Source organism: Heptranchias perlo, chromosome 28 (assembly GCF_035084215.1).
Source record: "Heptranchias perlo isolate sHepPer1 chromosome 28, sHepPer1.hap1, whole genome shotgun sequence".
NCBI classification, from domain to species: domain Eukaryota; kingdom Metazoa; phylum Chordata; class Chondrichthyes; order Hexanchiformes; family Hexanchidae; genus Heptranchias; species Heptranchias perlo.
In genome coordinates, this window is record NC_090352.1 from 7,126,402 (window position 1) to 7,145,186 (window position 18,785).

The following is an 18,785-nucleotide window of genomic DNA, read 5'->3' on the forward strand; positions in this document are numbered from 1 at the left end:
GCTCAGGAGGCAGAGAGATGCCTGAAATGTACACAGTCAACCAGAGGGTGTTGGTTTCCATGGCAACTCTTACTTGCAAGTATTCGGGACTGGATTCTAGCACTTATGATTTAAAAATCAGTATTTAAAATTGTCAGGGAAGTGTTGCCAAAAAAACTGTTAATAGCGAAAAGCGATTTAGTGCCAATTTATGACCATACAAAAGGGAAAACATTTACAGGGCTATGGGGCAAGAGCAGGGGATTGGAACTAATTGGATAGCTCTTTCAAAGAGCCAGCACAGGCACGATGGGCCGAATGGTCATCTCTTGTGCTGTACCTACTATGATACATAAAGTTGCCAGTGTTCATGTAGAAACTACTTTCTCCAAACTCCTTCTCGTGCCAGAATTGACCCACTAATGACTGCATGGGAGGAAGGAATTCTCAACATGAAGGTAAGCACCTCCATGTACTTCTCAAATTATAGTATCGTTCCACAGGAGCACCTCACCTCACTGCGACTAAAGATCACTTTGACTTGCTGTGTTAGAGCTAAATTATAGGAGTCTGTGAGCCATGTAGAACAGGAAAATCTCAGCATCAAGCCCTAGGTTGTACTGAATTTGCTTATCTCAGTCAGAGTGGCAGCGGAGCGACTACGTTTGGCCTCAGGGTCCCTGGGCTATGAAAGACGGGGTAAATCAGCCATAGTTCCCACTCCTGATCTCTATCCAGTGGCTCTTTGTGGAAAATGTACATCAGGTTCAGCTGTGATGCCCTCTGTGGGCAAATAGTTTGCTGACACTCTCTTGACCTGGATCAGGTGTGAAGAATGGACATTTAGGAGGGTTGCTGGTGGAAACAACTGGAGCGTCAGTCAACACGTAATGCAATTAAGTTGGAGGAACACGAAAAATGATAATTAAAGGTTTCTTGGAAATTATTGTTCGAGACACATTAAAATGGATTCCTTCAATTACAAAATTGTTTTCAAAAGAGAACAGCAAAGGTTAAAAGGTACTAAATACGAATATAAAAACTATTAAAGTAAGCTATTAAATGACAGCACAAGATAGAACAGCCAAACAGTTACTAGTGTAATAAATTGCAAATTATCAAACCCCTGTAAACTGTTACCTAGGTCACCCCAATTGATTTCTGAGGTTGCCTAAGTAAAAGCCAAAGAACTAGTAACTGGGGTTACCTAGATAACAGGTTAACGGCCTTTGTTCATTTGCCTTTTTTATTCCCTTTTTCAAATAATTCTATAACCTATTACTGACACCTCTCAAACAAACAAAAGTCTAGATCTCAGGGAGGTAGCTGATTTTCCATGTGGTTCCTGGGAGAAGACCTAAGATTGACTGCGGCTCTTTGGTTTCTTAACGCTTTCCAGCCTTACCGCTCCTTGGGACCTGTTTGCTTCACAAGCAGGAGTGTATTTTATCTTGATCTTACACCATTGTGGTCGTTGCTGCAGGTGTAAAGCCAGAATCCATCTTCGTGAACAGTGACAGATATATGTCCTGTTGTTGAAGGGCCAGAACCTGGGCCAACAAAACTTATGCTCTTCTTGATGTGGAACCTCAATGTCTCCCACTTGCTGCCATTCCGATGACCAGGTCTTTGCCTCGAAGAAGATCAGGATGAGATGTCCTCCCTTGAGCTTGGTTACCTTACTCCCATTTATGACTGGCCATATGACTGGCATCCCACAATCCGGGCAGGTACACTTGAGACATACCCCTTTTCCTTCCGCGTCATGGTATGTGGTAATTGTCACTTTTACATTGCATTGTGTCGATATCCCATGGTCATGAGCCCCGGTGAGGGAGGGGCCCAATGTCTTGATTCCTCCTTCCACTATGATGTCATATTCCCTGATTGACTGTACCCTTTTTGGCAGTAATTCCCCCGAACATCTTATTATCATCGGCGTAACCTAAAGACCAAGCATATTATGTGTTAATTACCAGTTTCACCTCTGACCTTTGCTGACTTAAGCTGATTAATGTGGTACCATCTCGTGACCTTTTTCTTTCCCTTTGCTGTGCACTGTATTAAATACCGCTGGCCTAGCTCTGTCCACTATTGGAAAAGGTCCTTTCCATTTTGGTTCAAACATGTGGGATCGTTTCCCATAATTTAAGACCAGAACTACATCTCCTACTTCATACTCAGAAGGTTTCACCTTTTTTGTTTCAATATTTTTAGAACTGATTATTAGATTTTCCACTATTCCGTGCTGCAAATCTGTTAGTTTCATTTGCATATTCCACCATTTGAGTAAGCCATTTGTTTCCAATTGCTCCCAACAATAAAGGCGTCATTGTGGACACAAAGGTGTCCTGGGGTACACATCAATCTTCCCATCGTTGCTTGGTATGGTGAGATACCTGTGGTGGCATAAGGGGTTGATTTAATTGTCATAAGACACGAGAAGCATGTTTGCCCATTGAGTTGGGTTATCTGCACAAGACTTCCTTAGCATAGTTTTCAATGTCCTATTTCCCCTTTTCTACCACTCCTGACGAGTGTGCATGGTGAGAAATGTGCAATTCTTGCTCTATTTTCATAAGCTCTTGTAATTAGGTGAAAAATGTTTCTGTAAAATGTGACCTTTGATCACTGTCTACTTGTATTGGTACTCCCCACCTGCAAATCACCTCACTCAATAACAATCTAACTGCAACTGTGGCTGTGTTAGCTTTACAAGGGAAAGCTTCCATCCATTTTGTGAATTTGTCAATAATAACTAGGCAATGCAGATACCCTGATGGTGCAAAGGCCCAATAAAATCAATTTGCAAATGAGTCCATGGTCCTCCCCGGGGTGGAGTGCTACGTAAGAAGGCACAGATGCTTTGCAAAGCTGGGTTGTGCTGTAAACAGACTAAACAAGGCCCAACTCTCCGAATGATGTCATCTTTACATTCGGGCCACCATGCAATCTTTCGAATCTTGGCCGCTGTGGTTTCTGCAGAATAATGACCGCCTACAGCATGGTCGTGAAACATATGGAAAAATTCCTCAGCCATACTAGGGTACACAAATGATCGGAAACAAGTCTGGATCAGGTTGATACATTAACAAAGGCTGTTCAGTATTGATAAGTATAGTCTCGTTAGCCCATGGTGTGGGTTGAGGTAGGGGTTTGTTATCTTGATGCCAAGCTTATTGTTTGTTCATACGGTGGCCAAGAGACTTGTAGAGTGTGCATATCACACTCTTGTGATTCCACGGTTATGGCACCAACTGGAAGAGTTGGTACCTGCCATGGCGACCCTGTGTGGGTGGCCTCTTTTGCTGCTCTATCAGCCTTGGAGTGTGGGGCAGTTCCCTTAGAATGAACCGTAACTTTACCTATAACACATGGCTGTTTCCTATCTTTCAATGCCTGCCATAACAATTTAAACAACCAAGCATGCGATAACAATTTACCGTCGGTCATATGATAATTATTCCTATGATACAAAGGAAGTGACAACATGATGTTGCTAGCACAGGCACTGTCTGACCAAATATTAATGGTTGGAGGTTTCAATTACAGCTGTCAAAAGTGCAGAGATTTCAGCATACTGTGCTGAGTGTGGCACGCACTTGTGCTGCATGGTTTGAGTGGGGCGAACCGTGGTGTAAAAGCTCTCTGGTATCCCACTAAGCCCAAAAATAAGCAAAGTGCTGTCTTACACTCTGGCAAAGGTAATCGCTGTATGATTTGCACTTTGTGCAGATCTCGAGTCTGTCCAGCAGCAGAGATGGACACGCCCAGAAAAGTAACTTGTCCCTGTAACAGCTGAGCCTTTCACGGATTTAATTTTAATCGGCTCCTTTTAACATTTCGAGCAGTTCGTCCAACAACTGGAGACGTTGCTCTTTTGTCTTTGTCACTAGTAGCAAATCATCTACGTACTGCAATAGGCACCCTGGTCTAGCGAAACCTTTAATGGCCTTTGGTAGTTGGAGCGTTATGGCACCCCTGGGGCAGACAAGTCCATGTCGGACTCTGGTCTTCAAAGGTAACGGTGAATTTGTGCTGATCTTCCTTTCTTATGAGTATGCTCCAGAATCCATTAGCTACGTCTAGGGTCAAAAACCATTTGGCTCCGGGTGGGACTTGGGACAACAGCGTTGGTGTTTCCCTTACCACCGGTGAGCAAGCGGGAGTTACTGAATTTAACTTGCAATAATCGATAGTCAGTCGCCAACTAGCGTCTGGCTTCTTAACTGGCCAAATAGGAGAATTTGTGGTAAGCGTGCCAGCACTAACAACATCCCGCTGTACTAGCGACTGTATAGTAGCCTCCACATATGGATGAATTTCCTTTGGAATTGAGTATTGTTTTGCAAACGGACGTGGGGGTCTGTTCACGGACTCCTCTCCTTTCATCCACCTACAATCATGTTTACTCTGGGCAAATGTGGATGTCTTTCGTCGCATCAACTCTTGTACCTCCGGGCCCATGTGGACGGAAGTTGGTATACTTCAACTTTCTTAATCGCAAACACCGAATGCATATCTGAAATTTTCACAACTGACTTACTATCACTCGTCCCAAACCATAAACATTCATTAGAATAATCAATAACGATACCGTATTGATCTAAAGCATTAATTCCTAATATACCGTGCCTGTCATTAGTTTACATAGCTACTGCAGTGTGTAGTTGACACTCAGCACCCTGTAAAGATATTCGAGTGGAGCTCAACTGATAGGCATATTGCGATGATCCATCAAAGCCTTTTAAAAGCATGCGTGCGTTCAGGATGTGGAGTATGAATGATGGTCGCTGCTGCCCCAGTGTCTACTAACATCACCTACCATTGGCCCCCATTAATGATGACAGAGACAATAGGTCTAATGGCCATCACGTCAGAACTCCACTACCGACGGTATCAGGGGGACCGATTCCCTTCACTTTTGACTCTGAATTTGCCCTTCTCGTTCAATTGGTGCAGACGGGGTGGGAGCTGTGGCAATTGCCGCCATTTATTTAGAATCTCCCATAATGTTACAGGGTGTCATTAGTGCCAGTAATTTGTCCAATTTATCCTCCGTGATACTACGCGGTCGATCGTACATTGGCCTTTCTGAGTATCAGGCTGAAAGAACAGCAGGATAGCGAATCCTTCCGTGTCTACCCTCCTTAGCAAAATGTCTCATTTTGCCACAGTTGTTCTTTCCTTTTTGTGGTCCTTCCACTACGGGTTTATCCCCCGGTTCTAGAGTTTTGTGACCCTAGAGTTGGTCTAATAGTGTGTCCTTTTACATGTCCCCATGCCTGGATAGTAAGTCTCGCGATAGCAGCCCATTTATCACCTTTATTTACAGCCACTCCCAATGCAGTTTTTACTAAGGGCTGTAACTGACTTATGAACATTTGTTTAAAGTAGGGTCCATCGCGCCTATTAGGTGGCTGATCGCCTGCCACGGTGGGTGGTGCATCAGGTTGTGTCATTTCACACACGTAAAACAGTCAGTTCCCAAAAGCAGTGGGATGTTCTGTTTATTCCCTGTATGGTCTGCCTACAAATTTGCATTAAATTTAGATTGTTTATTCCCAATAAGTCCACCATCTCTCCGAACAATACGTCAGACCCATTCGCAGCTGATAAACCGCGGGGCTGAGACACTGTTTAAAGCCTCCATTAAGGGCTGCAAACAGAACAGTTTTTAGGTCTGAATCCTCCAATTCCCCGTGTACTCTTTTTAAAATCTCCCCAGGCTCTAGTGAGTACAATAGGATCATTCCCATCTTTAATGGACCCTGATTCTCTAGCCAGGGCAACCGTTTCATCCAGCCTCAGGGGTCTATTTTCAGTGTGTTGTGCTGTGACTGCTTCTTGAGGGTTAAGTCTGACATTAGTTGTTATCACATTTATGGGCTGGCTTCCCCAATCTCCATAGTCAGGATTATTTTGACATGCTGCCTCTCTACCCAAAAAATCCCAGTTTACATCATCTCCTCCATTTCCTTCTCCTATCCCACAATTTGGTCTTCCTGCGGTGATACAAGGGCTGCCTGTTGTCCTATTTGCTCTGCAGCTCATATATTTTCAGCTGACACTTGGTGTGATCTTTCTCCCTGGCAGGTCTGTTCACCATTTCTCTAAGAGCTCCTCGCGCATTTTCTAATTGTTGTCTCACGACATTGTTTTCTCTCATTAATTCATCAGTTCTAGATTTCATTTGCTGCGCTCCTAATCCCCTGTGCAGTCATAGTAGCAGCTCCTGCCTGCAGCTGAGTCATCATACATGTCAGATCTCGATTCCTACTTTCTAACTCTTCGCATTTCTTTTTATTCTTTGTCTTTTTGACTCTTGTGTTACTTGTTTTCATTTTTCCTCATTTCTCCAAGTGCTGAAATGAGCTGCATGTATTAACAACTGTCTGCCTTTGTCTAACTTTAACTTCGTCATCTATTTGACTCTGAATCCACTGTGCTGTTGATTCAAATGTTCCGTCTCCACTTGTCAGTACTGACACTAAATCTGTAACGCAAATTCTCTCTAGTTTCTTCTGTAAGGCTTTTTCTACCTCTGTTTTTACTTCCATAGTTACTGTAGGTGGTATCCCCTCCTACACTCCCATAGGTTTTCTTCCTTAACTAACTAGGTACATCCCCTGGTCAGTCCTAAGAGCATCTTTCTGCTCAAATACAATGCACTGTTTGTCAGATCCTGCCCCAATCTCCAATTATGTAGGACAAATTCGGGCCTGACACCAATTGGTTACAGTGAATGTTCTTTTATATTGAGCACAAGCAGGGATTAAAACATACAAGTATATAAGCAGTAATTTTTCACAGAATAAGGAATATTACCCGGTTATCCTCTGGATAGGGATCGTAACTTGGTTGTTGCTCGGAGTTCCCGTCTTCCTCTATCCTGAACCCTTGTTCCAGCTGCATATTTATATACTGTTAGAAGTCCCACCCACACTTGGTGGCGTGACAGTAAATCATCATATGAGCTGAGGATTATGTGGCACGCTGATTTAACATCATCAACTTGCCGAGGAGGTTAGGGCTGCTAATAGTAAAAGTCAGTTTATAACCTTATATTCCAGTTACTACCAAAATTCTGCCCACACCTATTTTTCTGATTGGCTGAGGTAACCGTACCTCAAGTTCGACATTTGGACGATGTTGCACTAATTACCCTTCCATCTATTGGATATATCTAAATGGAGTACTCGGAATGCTGTATTCGAATCTACGCATTAATCGTGCTGGCACAGGCACAATGGGCTGTATGGCATCCTTCTGTGCTATATCATTATATGAAATCATGGGCTGAAAACAACAGCTTGCATTTATATAGCGCCTTTAATGCTAAAACATCCCAAGGCGCTTCCCAGGAGCATTATTAAACAAAATTTGACACCGACCGGCATGCGATATTAGGACAGGTGACCAAAGGCTTGGTCAAAGAGAGAGGTTTTAAGGAAGGTATTAAAGGAGGAAGGAGTGGTTTAGGGAGGGAATTCCAGAACTTGGGGTCGAGGCAACTGAAGGTCGCCAGTAGTGGAGCGAAGAAAATCGTGGCTGCGCAAGGGGCAAGAATTGGAGGAGCGCAGAGATCTCGGAAGGTTGTAGAGCTGGAGAAGGTTGCAGAGACAGAGAGAGGCGAGGCCATGGAGGGATTTAAAAACAGAAGCATCACTATGAGGCAAAATAGATTTCTGAAGTTGCACAGGCATTTTGTCATTTTTAATAAATCTAGTATAAATTTAATTCTGATTTTTATTCCTAATTTTTTCAGTCTCTTGTCTTTGTACCGTTAGAAATTGTATAGACCTGTGGTGAAGGATCGAATACTGGAGCATGGTCTTCAGTTGCTTCCAAGCCTTTATTCACAGAGATCCACATTACAAACACTCCTATAAATGGATACAAGAGAGTCCCCAATTGATACCCACCACCTGAATACAATTAACACTAATTGATATAAATCACATGGGTACAATTAACATAAAAGACCCTGATACTATTTCCTGAAGTGCTAATTACATTTCCCAGTAAATGCTTGTTTTTAGTCACCAAAACAGCATTCCAAAACTTAAGCATCTGCACAAGTGACATAACCTACCTGGAAAGGTGACGGTGGTTACAATTTGTTCCCACTTTGTGCTTCTGAGAAATATAGGGTCAAAGCAACTCAGGAATCCTCTTAACCATTCATAATTTTATGCAAATTTACAAGGATGTTGCCAGGACTGGAGAATTTTAGCTATGAGGAAAGATTGGATAGGCTGGAGTTGTTTTCTTTGGAACAAAGGAGGCTAAAGGGTGATTTAATTAAGGTGTACAAAATTATGAAGGGCCTAGATAGTGGATAGGAAGGACCTATTTCCCTTAGCAGAGAGGTCAATAACCAGGGGGCATAGATTTAAGGTGATTGGGAGAAGGATTAGAGGGGAGCTAAGGAATTTTTTTTTTCACCCAGAGGGTGGTGGAGGCCTGGAACTCACTGTCTGGTAGGGTGGTAGAGGCAGAAATCCTCATCACATTTAAAAAGTACCTGGATATGCATTTGAAGTGCCATAACCTATAAGGCTACGGACCAAGTGCTGGAAAGTGGAATTAGGCCAAATGGCCTCCTTCTGTGCCATAAATTTTCGATGATTCTACATGTTTTATAAGAACATAAAAAAAAACAGGGATGAGAAAAGCCCATCGAAGTTAATCTCTAGTAATGGCCGTTACTTTCAGAATCAATTCATTTTCTACAGTTAGCTCTGCCAATTGTTCAATATTCTCCTCCAGTACATGTATTTCCACTATAATTCTGGCAAAGAGCTGGCCGAATGGCCTCCCCCTGTGCTGTAAATTTCCATGGCTCTATATACCGGGACAGGCAAAAGTATTAAAAACCAGGCAGGGAAATGTGAAACTTGCTTACAAGCCCTCTTGCTATCCCAGCAAATCACTCCAGTTTGCAGGAAGGGCATACGGGATACTTTCCTTTATTAGTCGAGTCATAGAATATAAGAGCAGGGAGGTTATGCTAGAACTGTATAAAACACTGGTTAGGCCACAGCTTGAATACTGCGTACAGTTCTGGTCACCACATTACAGAAAAGATGTGATCATGCTAGAGAGGGTACAGAGGAGATTTACGAGGATGTTGCCAGGACTAGAGAATTTTAGCTATGAGAAAAGATTGCCTAGGCTAGGGTTGTTTTCTTTGAAACAAAGGAGGCTGAGAGGAGATTTAATTGAGCTATATAAAATTATGACGGGACTAGATAGAGTGGATAGGGACGACCTATTTCCCTTAGCAGAGGGGTCAGTGACTGGGGGCATAGATTTAAAGTAATTGGTAGAAGAATTAGTGGGGAGCTGAGGAGGATTTTTTTCACCCAGAGGATGGTGGGGGTCTGGAGCTCACTGCCTGAAAGGGTGGTAGGGGCAGAAAGCCTCAACTGATTTGAAAAGTACCTGGATGTGCACTGGAAGTGCCGTAAGCTACAGGGCTACGGACCAAGTGCTCGGAAGTGGCATTAAGCTGGATAGCTCTTTTTCGGCCGGCATGGACAGGCTGGGCCAAAAAGGCTCCTTCTGTGTCGTAACTTTCTATGATTCCATGAAGGGCTAATAATGCAAGCATGTACACAAGGTCAGCACCAGAGACATTATGGCTCGGAAATTGCTCTGAGCGGTGAGCCAACAGTCCCCACCACTTGTTAGATTTAAACTCGGCTCCAGACCTCATTACAGCCTTGGTCCAAACATGGACAAAAAAGCTGAATTCCAGAGGTGAGGTGAGAGTGACTGCCCTTGACATCAAGGCAGCATTTGACCGAGTGTGGCACCAAGGAGCCCTAGTAAAATTGAAGTCAGTGGGAATCAGGGGGAAAACTCTCCAGTGGCTGGAGTCATACCGAGCACAAAGGAAGATGGTAGTGGTTGTTGGAGGCCAATCATCTCAGCCCCAGGACATTGCTGCAGTAGTTCCTCAGGGCAGGGTCCTAGCCCCAACCGTCTTCAGCTGCTTCATCAATGACCTTCCCTTCATCATATGGTCAGAAATGGGGATGTTCGCTGATGATTGCACAGTGTTCAGTTCCATTCGCAACCCCTCAGATAATGAAGCAGTCCTAGCCTGCATGCAGCAAGACCTGGACAACATCCAGGCTTGGGCTCATAAGTGGCAAGTAACATTCGCGTCAGATAAGTGCCAGGCAATGACCATCTCCAACAAGAGAGAATCTAACCACCTCCCCTTGACATTCAACTGCATTGCTATCGCTGAATCCCCCACCATCAACATCCTGGGGGTTACCATGGTCCAGAAACTTAACTGGACCAGCCATATAAATACTGTGGCTACAAGAGCAGGTCAGAGGCTGGGTATTCTGTGGCGAGTGACTCACCTCCTGACTCCCCAAAGCCTTTCCACCATCTACAAGGCACAAGTCAGGAGTGTGATGGAATACTCTCCACTTGCCTGGATGAGTGCAGCTCCAACAACACTCAAGAAGCTTGACACCATCCAGGACAAAGCAGCCCGCTTGATTGGCACCCCATCCACCACCTTAAACATTCACTCCCTTCACCACCGGCGCACGGGCTGCAGTGTGCACCACCCACAGGATGCACTGCAGCAAGTTGCCAAGGCTTCTTCGACAGCACCTCCCAAACTCACAACCTCTACCACCTAGAAGGACAAGAGCAGCGGGTACATGGGAACAATACCACCTGCACGTTCCCCTCCAAGTCACACACCATCCCGACTCGGAAATATATCACCGTTCCTTCATCGTCGCTGGGTCAAAATCCTGGAACTCCCTTCCCAACAGCACTGTGGGAGAACCTTCACCACACGGACTGCAGCGGTTCAAGAAGGCGGCTCACCACCACCTTCTCAAGGGCAATTAGGGATGGGCAATAAATGCCGGCCTCGCCAGCGATGCCCACATCCCATGAGTGAATAAAAAAAAACTCACCCACCAAGTATCCATGGGCTTTTTGGCAGCAACTTTCTTCAATGGTGAGCTTCATCAAGTGCAGCGTTCTTTCCTGGGCTTCTCTGAGCTGTGTGAGTGGGGAAAGGAGCTTTCTGTCCCTTCAACCAATCAGCTTGAAGCATCCTTAACAAGCCGTGCAGACTAAGAACCAGGAAGTGTCAGATAGATTAGTAAATTCACTATAAAATCAGTTAGAGAAAGCGAAATAAAGAGAGGGTACGATTAAAAGAGACAGAAAGAAAAAGTTAAAAAAATTAAAATTTTAAATTCAAAAAATGTTTTCTTTATTTGTCCAAAAACTATTAATATCGGGTGGGATAAAATTCCGCATTTTTAAAAGTTAATTTCTGGTAATCATTAATAGTTACCACACTGTTAAAAGTTAGTTTCGACCTCCTCTGGCCAGTTCAGTGTAACCCTAACGTTTTCAGTCTATTTCAGTGGGTTCTTTATTGCAGCTGAGCAGCTAGTTCACGCTCCTTCATTTATTCCAGTGGTGAGCCAGCCGGCGAGCTGTTATTCGCAGAGCGTGGTGGGTCTCCCCCCACCCCACCCTGCAGGTAGTGGGTCTCCCCCCACCCCCACCCCGCAGGTGGTGAATCCACACACCCCCCCCCACACGCCCAGGTCGTGAGTACACCCCCCCAGGTGGTGCGAGGTTATGATCTCCTGTTACAGTGGATCAGGTTCAAGGGACTGTAGCCTCTTTTATGTAAATCCAGTGGAGCAATCTGCTCAAGTCTGGATGGAGGCAGTTTGATTTTGTGACCCTGGTATCTGATGTTTGTGGTTGTCGTTTTATACCTATACAGCAAGCCACTCTGACAAAATGAACCCATTTAGAGGATGATGGTTGTTAATTTCTGCATCAAAATGAATTTTTTTAAAAAGCGATTGCTGTCAATTAGAGTTTGCTCAATTTCACTAATGAAGTATTCTGTAGTGCGCCATAGTTCACAAGTTCCCTTCTAGGTTCAAGATTTAAGATGAATGAAACTAATGGATTAGATGTAAACTGAGCTGAATCTAATTTGCTTTAGAATTTTCCTACCTGGAAAGTTTAAGATCATAATACTGGAGAAAGTAGCAAGGAATTTTTTTGACAGCACAGCTTTGGATGAAATTACACACTGACAATTGCATATACAGTAAATGGGCAGTCATTTTTCACTCAAACACTTAATGGTGATTATTTTAAAATTCAAAAGGTTGAGTCTGTTGCTGAAAATAATTGCAGAACAAAGGGAATCTGCCTGAAATGAGAAGAGTGGTCCTTAAAAAAGAACAGCTAACTCGTCGAAGTTCCTTTGTGCTGCATGTACCTTCTAGCACTCAATTGGCAGCATCAACATCCCCAACTTCGGCATTACTGCCTCTGGAGGTGCGGAAACCCACCCGTTTGGCCAGGGGCACCTCTGGAGCAGCAGAACTGGAGCAGTATATAAGCGGTGAGGCAGCACTGGTTGTGGCTTCTCCTGGGTTGGAGGATTGCTGGCACCTGTAGAACAGTACCACCAGCGTGAGAGGGTACATCCTTCAGGAGAGGAGGGGAAAGAGAAATGAACTAACGAGTAAATTTCAGCACTTTGCTGATTGCAACTAGGTTTTACATGGCACGTTAACTAATGGGGGCATTGTTGCTGTTACTCTGGGGATCGAATCATACTTTCACATTTCAGCCTGAGAGAAGGGACTTCAGTTCAGACTTTATTTAAGAATTGGTCAAATTCACAAGTGCTGATGAGCAAATGGGATTGCTAGTAAATGTATGTCACAGCCAATATTTTTTGTACTGTGCTGGAAATTCACTGCTGGCCTGTCAGCATCTGACTGTTTAGGATGGAGTGCTGATGGAAAAATCCTACCCAAACATTAACCCATCTTTCTTTCTCAGACAATGACTGACCTGCTGTGAATTTCTGGTATTGTATTTTTTTTTCCTCTGGTGTTTCAGTGACTGCCTCAGTGAAATACATCAATACGGCTGTTAAGGAGCCTAGAGATCTCCCTGAACAGTGCCTGCTGTAGATATTTCACTTTCAATTAATTCTTTGTTTCCTTCCTCCCTCCCAGCTGTCTCTAAAATGCCGAGCACCCGAGGTCTCACATTACGTCTACCAAGTCTACGACACTCTTCTGAAAAACTGAAGATCGGAGCCAGCTCCCCAATCGAAATAGGAGTTTACCCGTCTTACTGCACTCCACTCTGCAAATATCACTATCAGTGCGTACAAGTAATGGATCAGAAACAAAATCCACTTTTGGTGATATTTTTTTTTGAATGGAAATGCACTGATTAAATGGTGAAACCTACAATTGTATACATTTAATAGAAGATGTCAACCACGGTCCTTTTTAGTGCCAGAAATTTATGTTCATTTGTTTGCTTTTTTTAAAAAAAAACAGTTCAGACCACTATCGCAAAGTGATGTTATTCCATCTGGTATATTTGTTCTGTGCCAAGTTTGTTCTGGTTTAATAATTGCTTTGTATTCGATGTATAATTGAGCTAGGAAATTCGGGGACCGTGCTAATCTCCATGGGATGCATCAAATGTGGGGGAATGGCCAAAATGTTGGGTGTGTCTTAAAAAGGGAATGTATGTCAAGGGGAAAATACTGAGATATGAAGTATTTAACCCCCTGGAGTTACTAGCCCTGCTAAAGATTTTGTTTAATTGCACAAGTTGTACTTAATCAAATCTGCACAAAATGTCCTTTCAGAGACCCCTATGTTTATGATGTGAAAATTGTACAGGCATTCCCATGAAGAAGCTGCGATTTCCTGTGTCAGTCACCCATACTAATTTGTGATTGGCGGAGTCCTGTTGTCTTTTTAAGGGGCTGGTGTCTCTCGCTGAAACTGGAAGTTGTTGTGTCCGGTGAGTGCCAGTGCCACTGACACCCGACTTCTCCTGAAACTTGTTAGGAGGCGATGTTGTAACGCTGCTGAAACTTGAGGGCTTTCCCACTTTGGGGTGGGAGGTTTGCATCTTGAAAAGTATCTCCCATTTTAAGGGTTTTATTTGCAGTTACACTTAACATCCCTCACCATGCACTGTCTTCGTACAAGGTGCCCAATTTTTTAAAGTGGATTATTTGTATTTGCTACAGTTTTTCAGAAGCGTTATTTTTTTTTTAATGCGTCACCGTTCTCAATAAACTATTTGTCAAAACTATAACAGTGGTGTGGTAAACCAGACGGTAAGGTCTAGTTGAAATGCTGTTGACTGTATTTTGCTAGTGATGCATTGACTGGCTGACCCTTACTGCCGGCAGTCTTTTTTTAATTGCAATTATTTTTTCAGATACAACACGTCGTATGTTCATATATTGTTGACGTAAGTGTACATAATACTGAATAAAGGGGAATGAACCTTGCATAGTGTCTTGCTGACAATCCAGGGGGGCTAGTGAGTGGAATTAATGTTTAGGTGTATCGTTGTGGCTGGTTATTGCATCAGTATCAATTGGATTTTTTTTTGGCTGAGTCAGTGGTGGCTTGGCATGTGTCCCCCTCCAGTGATTGCCTGGGCTGTGTGAGTCAAGAACGAGGATCAGATTTTAGAGAATTTCTCTTGATTTGGTTTCCATGAATGTATATTCTTTTTTCAGGCTAGACTGTTTTCCATGGCACCTTGATCCCTGTTAAGTGGGTGTTAGTCTTTATTGCATATCCGTAATGTTGGCTGTTTTAAGAATTATCATTAAGTATTATATGACTATTGTGCACAATCCAGTTTGACCATAGTGATTGTAATCCCTGTCGATCACTTGCGGCGCATGTTGTATTGGAGCCTTACTTACCCTCAGCAGTGCAAGCATGTACCATGCACTGTATTCAATAATCAGAAAACCACATACTGGAGAATGTCACAGCAGGTTTATCTCCTAGAACATTTAACCTATTTCTGTGTAAAAATGTTTCATGGTGGTTTTAAACCATTTTCTGTTTAATTTTTGTTGTGTCCTTGTAACTGCAGTGGTTTAGTTCTCTAATGTACAATCATCAAGGATTCCTTCTGGCACCAGATGGAGCACTCAGGTGAAGTAGGGGCTGGGTAAATACCGGTCATATTATCACTTAGTGCCACTGTTCTCATAGCTTGCATGCTGTTTTAAGGTGGTGTATTGGAGCACTTAACGTGTCGAGTGCTTCTGAAGTCTTTTCCTGATCTCCAGTGAGGTAATCTCCCATTGTGGGAGGTCAGGAGAAGATACTGTCAGCACAAAGTACCTTCCTGTATCGTTCTAACAGTTTCTTCTCTAATTACACCCCCACCATACCCCAAATGAGCAAAACTGAATAATATCCTAACTTTCTAGAGTATTTGGAGAGGACAGGTGGTGTCATGCAAACATAGTACTATTTGCATGAGAACGCACATTCCACATTTCTTTCAGCCCATTTTATTTGTTATCGTGGGTTAAATAGGTTTGTTGATTTGCTCAGCCATGATGATTTATAGTGAAAAGCATAAGTGTTTCTTTGGCTAAACCAGCATTAGTACCTATACAGCAACTTAGTGCTCATATGCTGTGGATTTCCCTGCAATGAGACATGGGGATCTGAAGTGTCCCCGTTTACAATCCGGCTGCAATTTTAAACCAAGTTTATTACTTAATGGAAACTCCACAGGTGATTTGGGATATGCCAACCAAACTTTTCGGGAAAAAGCAAAAATTAAAGTTGAGAGAAAGATAAGAGCAGCGTCCTGTTGGTTCAGGACACAACGACACGCATAGTTCCATCTCTCAGGTACAGCTAATGACGGAGGCTAGACACTTCACCATAGGAAGAAAATAACATCTCACCTTGCAAGTCGACCAGCTCTCAGTGAACACTCCAGGCGTCTCAGTGACTGTGATACCAAGCCCCAGGGACTAGAGAGGCATAGGGTCGAGTCTAATCCATTATGCTGAGTTAGCTGATCTCAGCCGGGGCATCAGTAGGGGTTCCATAATTGGCAGCAGCCCTCCTAAGTAAAGAATGAATCAGCCAGGGTCCCTGCTTTCAAACACTGTACCGTGACTTTTGTTGGAAAGTATGCACGTGAGGATCTCAGCTGTGATGAGGATAGACTGTGATGCCTCTGTGTTCAAATGGCCTGCCAATATTCACTGTCTAAGCCCATGTGAAGAATAGTGACTTGTATGAGGAATCAAGAGGGCTGGAACTGTACCTCCACCCAGGAACCGTATTCCAGCAAGACTCAGTGCACTCAGGAGAGAAGGAAAGAAATTGGATAGGTAAAAAAAAGTTATTTGTATACTGAGATTATTACATTCTAGCCAGAGGCTGAACAAACTGCTCTGTATGTTTGAGTTCAGACATGTATTCTAAGGGAACTGGTGGTAGTTTTACAATCCCTTAAGTGACAAATATATAACCGGCCACACACATTTTGCAGAATATGGGTATTGTAGTGGTTATGTTACTGGACTAGTAATCCAGAGAGCAGAGTTCAAATCCCACCATGGCAGTTTAAGAATTTGAAGTCAGTTTTAAAAAAAAAAAAATCTGGAAATAAAAAGCTGGTATCAGTAAAAGTGACCATGAAGCTATTGGATTGTTATAAAAACCCAACTGGTTCACTAATGTCTTTTAGAGAAGGAAACCTGGTGTCCTTATCTAGTCTGCCCTATATGTGACTCCAGTCCCTCACCAATGTGGTTGACTGCCCTCTGAAGTGGCCTAGCAAACCTACAAAAAATATCCTTACCTAACAGCATCGTGGGAGCACCTTTGCCATACAGACTGCAGCAGTCCAAGAAGGCGACCCACCACCTCCACCTTCTCGGGGCAACTAGAGATGGGCAGTGAATACCGGCCTTGCCAGCAATGCCCATATCCTAAGAATGATTTTTTTTTTTATAATCCCTTGAAATGAATGTGCTGTCTCTGAAAACTGTAGAATCTCTCTTTCTGGAGGAAAGTTTATAAAGATAAAGGATTCCATAGATATGGAGCTTTTCCAAACAAAACCCATTTCACTAATGAAAATATCTTTTCTGGCGAGGCCAAACAGTACGTAAGTGCACACGCTGCAGTCTATAATGGCTGATGTGGACCCTGTATTAAGAGTTATTTCCTTCGGATGATTTTTAATGTATATGAGTTGTTTGGATTGCCTGACTGGTAGAATGCAGGTTGATGCTTGTGGATTCTCAGTCTCACATCATGGTGGGAGAGGAACACAGCAAGCTGATGGGAGGCTCCAGTAAATCAGAGGGTGGATCAACCCTGGCCATGCTGGTGCACCTCCTAAAGGATGGTTATAGAAAGTCATTGATACAGGCTTGGGGGAAGGTTTTCCACTTGGTGCACAGCTTAGAGTAATCCATCTTAGACTCTCTGTCCAGCCACAAGAGTGGAACAAAGACTTTAGAACAAGGCATTTGAGTGGAGCATTGTTTTGAGAGAATGAGAACCTTTTCCCGATTTGTTCGTTTGCTGCAACAGGTGACTGAAATGTACCTTGATCCTGGGTCCCCCCTGTTCCAGTAAGACTGTGTACACTTTACTTAATGAAGTTCCGTCCTCTCTCAGTGCGTTCCAAGCACATTGTATTACTTGTTTGCTGTACTGGTATGTGTAAAAATTCATTATTTTCCAAATTTACCCATAATATTCCACTGTTAACACGCTCTTGTGGTGCAGATATTATAATTCTGGTTACCGACAAATAATATGCTCTTCTGAATGTTTCCAGATTTAGTAAAGTTGATACATATATATGTCCATTAAAATCTGGCTTCCCTCGAAGTGTTTTCTCTCTGTTTGTCAGCTATCATGAGTCATATATTCATACAAGTTGTGTAATTAGGGCTGAACAATTACTCCCTAGAGCTTAAAGGGGAACTCCAATGGTTCATCATTGCTGAATTTATTGTAGGGGTGGGATGGTTGAATTTGTTTAATGTTTTCATGTGGACGGAACATTTTTCAACTTTTGGCACTCAGTGTCGGAATCGAGCACTCCTGGGTTAAATGAGTTAGATGCATCTTATCACCCCTCTCACATATCCCAAAGAATTTCATACAAATTGAACTAGATTGCGCAGTTACTGTGCATAAATGTAGCAAATATTTTGCGCACAGCAAGATCCCGCAGAGATGATACAAGAGGAAACGACACAAAAACAGGGAGTATGGCAAACCGTGTGGAGGACTATGAAATACTTAGAGGCCTTAGGCAGATCAGCAGAATGGGTAAACTGGTAAATGCAATTTAACAACAATTTGCATTTATATTCCACTTTTAACATAGTAAAATATCCCAAGGTGCTTCACAGGAGCATAATCAAACAAAAATTTAGACCAAGCCAAAGAAGGAGACATTAGGACAGATGACCACTTGGTCAAAAAGAGAGATTTTAAGCAGCGTCTTAAAGGAGCAGAGAGAGGTGAAGCAGTTTAGGGAGGGAATTCCAGAGCTTAGGGCCCAGGTGGCTGAAGGCACAACCGCCAATGGAGGGGTGAAGTTAAGTGGGAGAAAAGTGGGAGGTAAATTGTGCGGAAGAGAAGCTAGAAATAGGAGAATACACACAGTGGAAAGATGCTGAAGGGCATGGATGAATAAAGAGACTTAGGGGATCCAATACATAATTCCCTGAAAGTGTAAGTACAGTAGATAAAGCCATGAAAAAGGCAAAGGCATTTTATAAATAGGGTCATAGAATGCAAAAGTAAACGGGTAATAAATTTGTACAAGGTACTGATTATAGGCCACAGAGTACTGTGTTCCGTCTTGGGCACCTCATTACAGAGTAAATTGGACAGCTACAACAACTTGCATTTATATAGCACCTTTAATGTAGTAAAATGGCC

The 18,785-nt window shown here is 43.1% G+C and overlaps 1 protein-coding gene across 3 annotated transcripts in view; it reads left to right on the forward strand.

The window, feature by feature from the left end:
* The window catches only part of ap2b1 (adaptor related protein complex 2 subunit beta 1), a 201,366-nt gene extending 183,646 nt beyond the window's left edge, over positions 1-17,720 (forward strand). For all 3 annotated transcript variants that reach the window (XM_068007982.1, XM_068007981.1, XM_068007983.1), the window contains one exon: positions 13,029-17,720. In XM_068007982.1, coding sequence (XP_067864083.1) covers positions 13,029-13,103 — 75 coding nt within the window. In that variant the 3' untranslated portion in view covers positions 13,104-17,720. The remainder of the gene's footprint in view (positions 1-13,028) is intronic.
* Positions 17,721-18,785: the final 1,065 nt, after the last annotated feature.